Raw genomic sequence first — 6,899 nt, forward strand, 5'->3', positions numbered from 1 at the left:
GCAGCAGGACAGGTGAAATTAAACTAATAAATTAATATGGTTTTGCAGGCAGCAGAGTGGCACTGTTGACTTGCAGAAAACAGATCATTGGTTCAATGAATGGACATGTTTAACTATGTACCTACTTTAAGAAATGAATCCATTAAGAATATGTTACCGGATAAAGTCTAAGTTTTGAAGTAAGTTTTCTGTTACAGTGTGTTTTGATTATGACCATAATTTCTTTCATGTCTAATTTTAATAACAGAAGTAGATACTCATGAATATTTTTTTTCACGTGTTCAAGTGACAAAAAACTTGAACATGATGAAATGTTTGTTTTCATAAACATTTAATCCTCCAGAAGAGGTAATAAAAGCTGTTTACATCACACCATAATATACAGAGCAACAAAATCACAGTAAATCAATATTAACAGTAGGAATGTAGATTCATTGTTTGTGTTTGTTTTTAAGTTTATGAAGACAGAAACCTAGCAACGCATACCACAGTGGAAAGCAGACAAAGACTTCCATCATGTCTCTACCAGTATTGCCTGCTTGCTATTTTGGAAATAACTGCAGAAAATGATTGTTGGAATCTCCGTCTAACTATCACAGATTATTACAAACAAAAGGAGAACTGAAGTTTGCTGTTAGCAAAAACACATCTATGATAGTGTTTTTTTTGTTTGTTTGTTTTACTTTGTCCCATTCATGATTATCGTTGTTTTTACATCTTCTTTATTGTTCATACTTTATATACAGATCAAAACCACTTTGACATTCACATGCTCTATTACACAGTGATAAAAGAAACATAACTGTACAAGCTTATTTCTGTGGAAACAATTAGAAAACAACACAAAGTGTACAAAACCCCTGCCATGAGTTCAGGTTTCTGTAAAAAACATGACTTTAACAAATCATTTCAAAACATTTTTTTGACATATAGTATCTTATAGAATACATGTTTAATCATTATTTTTATTATAAAATATTCAGAAAAAGCTGCCATTACCTGTTACATATTGTTTTCACTGGTAAACCAACACACTTTTGTTGAAATCACATCTGTCATTAAATATGGTGAATCTCATTAACCCGAAATAAAGTCCAATTGAAGTGATGGTAGTCCCAAATAATGTGAGGAAAACAGGCGACAACAATGGCATTATTAAACTTGGACATATCTCCAAAATTCATGAAAAGAAACTGGTCAGGCAACCTGCACAGCAACACTGAAGAAACTGTAGGAATTTCAAACGGAGACCAGTTGTGTTCTATGTAACAGCAATCTTCTGTGTCCACATATCTGAACTAGGGAGTGAGCAATGGCCACAAGACAGAGGTCCTTTCACCCAGGAAACACAGTGGAGTTACATTTTTCAACGTCATAGTGAAGCCATGTGGATCAACACCGAAGAAAAGATGGTTTTCATGAAAACCTAAAAGGAGCCTTTCAATCTTATAGATTTGGGGATCCTTTGCCAGGCAGAATGTCAAATATCATAGAGTAGAAACTCCAATTAAAACAGGACAGAATGCTAAAGTTGAATCAAACTTTAGCATTCTTTTGACTAAAGTTTTAGTCAAAAGGTATAAACACGTCTGTAACTAGGCTATAGGAGCAACAGTTTGCACTTGAACTATAAAGGATAAATTTACTTGGAATGTTGTTTTTAATGACAAGCCTAGCATTTTAAAAGAGGCGTTTGCATTTTTTAGAATCTGTATTCTGTTATATCATGCAATCAACATGCTGTGTTCTTTAATAATACAGTCTATGACACATAGTTTGTGGGTACAGTAAACAGCCTACGAAACATGTTCTGAGAACTTCATTCTACAAACACGTTCTTGTTGTAGATTTGCTTTGAGACCATAAAGCAGTTGCAAGAAGGATGTAATGAAGGCGTCTTGAGAAAAACCCTTAAAAACAGACAGGTCGCCATGCTGTAAAGAAAAACAGGCCATATGTTTTCAACTCATGCTGTTTCACTGTAGGCAACAATCTTTTCGCATGTTGTCACTGAAGATCTGTACTGAGTGACTCATCTTGACTTCACCTTGTGTTTTGTTGCCACAGCGCTCACCTAACATCACTTTGTTCAAACATGTTCAAGCTTATGTATAAACTCTTCATTGGAGTCTTTTCTTGTCTTTTGCCCAAGTCATTCTTGGATGGCTTTTCCAACAGAGGCTCCGTGGTGTCCTGACTGCGATATGGGCTGCTCTGTGAGGAAGAAAACACCATTGATCCTTCTGGAGAAGACAGGAGCTGTGTCTCTGAGGTTTCGGAGAACCTCTCTTCCGGTTCATTCTCTTGTAGAGAACTAAACGATGGGTCGCAGTCGTTACCATTACGGACTGGAGTGAGTGGCGCCCCTCGGTTTCTTTGAGTTTTTCCCGTGACAACTTGGTTTTCAATTTGATCTGTGGTTGGCTGGAAGAACCCCTCCACCTGAAACAGACATACAAAGTATGGGGGAAAGTAACATCAGGTGTTGTCACGAAGATTAAACTTGACTACTGTTCAGACTTCAACTTTGCACCAAGCACCCAGAAAGTGCACGTCTACCCTCCTGAAGTTTACTGTGGTAGTCTCATCGTTAGTTATGAACAATGAGATGCTTTCTGCTGTTTTTTTTTTCAACTGGAAGATGTTCATGCAAGTCAGCAAAACTCAGTAGCAAACCTTAAGAAAGGGGTAGTTCCTGAATTACGAAGAGCTAAATGGTGGAGCCCGGAGGTATCTATGCAACTGCTTCAACCAAATTATTACAAATGGACAGTAGATGCACTTCTAAAAAAAAGTTTTCAGTTTTGTAGCTGAAGCTGAAAAGGAGGAAGAGTTTGGAGATTTTCAGAGAGATTCCCACTTTGGCTTCCAAATCCACAGCTGGGATTTCTTAAGGCCCACTTCAGAAATTAAAGCAGTTTGCAAAAATGATATATTTATGCTTTGACTTTGCCAGAGATGATAAAATAGTATACACAAAAGAGAAATAGAATATCCTGGCAGATGATTCTGTTGTAAATAGCCTCCCATTTAATTCCCTTGTTTTAAAGTTTCTAACAAATACTTTTTCAGGACTGAAAGGTTTTGTGACCAGAGTATTAAGTTACATTATAGATGAGTTTGTGCACTGAAAAACATGCGGTCAGAGGAAGTGTAGCTTTTGTCACAAAGCCTCAATATTATTCAAACATAACTTGCGTCATGAGGCAAGTTAGAACAACCAAAATCTGCAAATAATGTTCACAGTTGAAACCAGATATTTACACCCATTGAATGAAATCTGAGGGGTGTCTGACATCACATTTGACCAACGTTTCTTGTTTTACGTCAGACAGGATTACCAAAATAATTTCTATTTTCTCAGAACTAACGTAACGTGAGAGAATTTTTATCATTTGTTCGACGTCAGAAGTTTAAGAAAACCCACATGGAAATGTTATTTCTCTGTGTTCTTCTGATTTTATTCTCGTTTTGATTTTATTAAAGAAACACCTCGGGATGGTTTTAAGGCAACAGCTCAAACACTATTTCCTTGTGTGACATTGTGGGAAATTGGAAGAAAAAAAAATCAGAACAAAACATCTTTTGAAGACACTCATCCACATAGGCTGAATGCCACTCAGCAAAGAAGAAGCAATTCAGTCATATGAAAAGTCAGACTTGCATATGGACTCAGGGAAAAGATCTTGATTATTTTGGAAACATGTCCTGTGGTCTGATGAAACCAAATCTGGTACAATTAGTCATCCTGACAGATGTTACTTTTGAAGAGAAAAAGGAGGAAGCTTTTCTAAGAACATCAACCCAACAATGAAGGACAGCAGCAGTTACGTGACACAGTGTGGGTGTTTCGCTGCAGGAGGGAGCATTGCACTTCTACTAAAGCAATCACATCGCAGGGAAACAACAGGATGTGGAAGCACAAACGCAACATTTCAAAACATCAGCTGGTTTTAAATGAGTACAACAAAGTCTTCATCTTAGTCCCATAGAACGTTTGTGGACAGAGCTGAGGTGTATCCAAGAAAAATGGCCTACAAATTTATTTCAGTTCCTCCACTTCTGTGAAGAGGAATGTGCTAAAATTTCCAGCAAGTTATTGTGCAAAAGCTAGAGGAAGCATACCGGAAATCATCTGAGCCATTAAGTCTGAAAAGCTATTTTCTGAAAATGTAAAGAAATGCATGTAAACTTCTGACTTCAAGCAGAAAAAAAGGAAAAATCTCTATAATTCATTTCATGCTAATTACTTTTAGGATTTAGCATATAGAAATAATTTTGGTAAACCTAATGAATAGTCTAGTCTCACATAATGTTAGGATTTTTTACTGTATATGTAAATGACTAGTTCCAACTTTAAGTACTGGTGTAGATGTGATATTTTCTCATGGTATAATCTGTTATGTGTTTTTAAGACACATAGAGCGTGACTAATTACTCAGAAATTTTGGCCAACTTTTTATCTACAGAATTGCATCATTTTACACTGAGGCCTGTGTGCAAACCCTGTGGTTGGTTTACATGCAGGAATAAGCCTCAATCTAATCTACATTGCGGTCATGTTCTTTTTAACAAGAACAAACCGTTCCCTGAAAATGCATCCAGCCACGTTGGCTTTGTTCACAGAAATGTCATGTTTAATATGGAAACCGAATCCTGGATCAGCTCAAATTTTAGCGCAAGTTTGGTCAAGTCTGTCTATTTTCTACACTCGTTTTAAACATGAAATCAGTGCCTGTTGCTGTGAATCACACTTTATCACTCTGGCAAAAAGCATTTAAAAATACATCAAATGATAGGAAGGTACATTAAGCTCTACTTTAACCAAATCACAAAATGAAATCTTTTGTAGGTTTACCTCACTTCCAGGAAAGGCGCCTTCTGATTGAGTTGTCACCACTCTGTCAGTTTGAGGTTTAAAGACAGGTTTCAGCTTTACACCTATTAATTTGGTTGAGTTTTACAAGCACCCGTTTGTTTTTTACTAGCAATCTTGTCTGCACAGAGAAAACAGGAACTTTTTATCCAGATTTTCTTGGCTGGATGACAAACTCTGAATTTACAGCCACATACTCTTTGATCAGTTACATTTACAGGCTTGAAATGTTAGCGACCGTAGTTTGAAGCCTGCATTTGCTACGACCCTGGAAATATTGAACAATGTTTGGGAAGTTTTTTAATTAACAATATGTTTACTTGGATGATGGATGACATCTTGTTTGGGAATGCCCTTACAAATTTTTTGCAAAACCAACAGTAAAGATTTAATTGGCATTCTAACTTAGGGAGCAGTATATCTAGTATGAGTGGTCACATTTATGTGGTCACTCATGAGTCACTGACTGCACCATGAACTCAATAAAGTAACTCACTACGGGATCACAAAAAAGTTAGCAGAAGATGTTTTATGACTTCACTGACGTTAATTTGCATGCATGCCATTCCACTTCATCATAATTTATATTAAAATTACCTTTTCATGACTCTGCGTCAGCCACTTCGCCACAGAACTGAGACGAGGATTTGGCACAGGCTTGTCATTAAATTTCTTCCACCTAAAAATCAAATTAACAATCATTACACTTTTGTTTTCCAGATGAATAACCAGAAATGGAAATGAGAAAATCAAGGAGTGAAACTTACTGAATGGCACAGGTCAACCCAATAGACAGCACAAGAACGACAAGAATGCCTCCACAGATGCTTAGAGCTTTAATAAGCCTGGGATCTGTACATTATAACAGACATGTATTACGCTAAAATTTGTCATGGCTTCAAGAAAAATAAATCATTTTCACTGGAAATTATTGCCATATTCGGTGGTCGTAACTTCACAGCACGTCCACTAAGAGAAACTTAGTGGAAACTTAGCCTCCAAAAAAAGACTCTAATAAACAATAACAGTTAAATTTTTTTAGAAGTTAAAAACCACCCAAAAATTTGCTTGCCTAATTCACTTTCACTAAAAACTAAATTAACAATCCAGTTTTTTATGAAAGCAGTATAAAATAAAATATATAAAAATAATAAAGTAAAATCAGTGATGCTTTTGTATATTTGTTTGGTTTTCTGAACCAAGCAAATATTTTTTTTTCAGTTTGAGCACATTCAAGACTCATGATATTTAATTGACGCAGATTGTGTTGGGTTGCTTTGAATTTAATTGGTTTGGAGTAGAATGACAAGGTGAAGGTAAAGATTTAAATATAGTTTACAACCTAAACGACCATAATTCCATTAGTTTTTGTGGGGGGTTTTTCTATTTGTTTGCTATTTATTAATAAAATGTTAATTGTTCCTGACAAAATCTATGTCCTCAAAATAAGGTTCCTGCCATACATGACACTGGTGATCTCACATTAAGCATACAGCAACTGATCATAGTTCTTTTATGTTGATATGTCTATTTTTATCTCAATTTGCATGATTTTTCACATTTCTATTAAAATATTTTTACTTGTAATCATCCAAAAGTAGCTTGTCTACAATAGCGATAGCTTATTTTAGCTCATCACTTCAGCTATTGTATTTCTCGCTATGGTATTGACCCAAGTACACACAAAGCAGAGCTGGCTTGATTTTTCTGTTTGATGCAAATTGTGTTTTGTGAAATCCTGCAATAAAAAACAATATAGTGTACACTTGGTAGGGAAAAATATGTCACTGTGTCTTTAAGAATGTTCTGCAATTTATAGTTATGCTTTGCTAAATTTGATATGTGCAAGTTAATTGTATTAGCTAAAGTATAAAACTGTTCTATCTTTCTAATAATTAAACTTTTATGCCAACTTTTGTAAAAAAAAAAAAATATATATATATATATATATATATATATATATATATATATATATATATATATATATATAGAACGTTTTTCTCTGATAAAAGAGAGATATATG

The 6,899-nt window shown here is 35.2% G+C and overlaps 1 protein-coding gene and 1 long non-coding RNA gene across 2 annotated transcripts in view; one reads left to right on the top strand and one right to left on the bottom strand.

The window, feature by feature from the left end:
- Positions 1 to 255: 255 nt before the first annotated feature.
- Positions 256 to 1,941, top strand: LOC106962933 (uncharacterized). The gene is made up of 2 exons (XR_001428079.1): positions 256 to 1,494; positions 1,600 to 1,941. It is a non-coding gene; the product is annotated as an uncharacterized LOC106962933 (long non-coding RNA).
- LOC106962897 (interleukin-31 receptor subunit alpha-like) overlaps positions 1,664 to 6,899 on the bottom strand; it is a 17,102-nt gene continuing 11,866 nt past the window's right edge. The window contains 3 exon segments of the mRNA XM_015057530.1: positions 1,664 to 2,442; positions 5,474 to 5,555; positions 5,644 to 5,728. Of these exon segments, the coding sequence (XP_014913016.1) occupies positions 2,071 to 2,442; positions 5,474 to 5,555; positions 5,644 to 5,728 (539 nt within the window). The 3' untranslated portion in view covers positions 1,664 to 2,070.

The sequence above is a fragment of the Poecilia latipinna genome, unplaced genomic scaffold, assembly GCF_001443285.1.
Source record: "Poecilia latipinna isolate Pla-1442-1.1 unplaced genomic scaffold, P_latipinna-1.0 Scaffold61, whole genome shotgun sequence".
Lineage (NCBI taxonomy): Eukaryota > Metazoa > Chordata > Actinopteri > Cyprinodontiformes > Poeciliidae > Poecilia > Poecilia latipinna.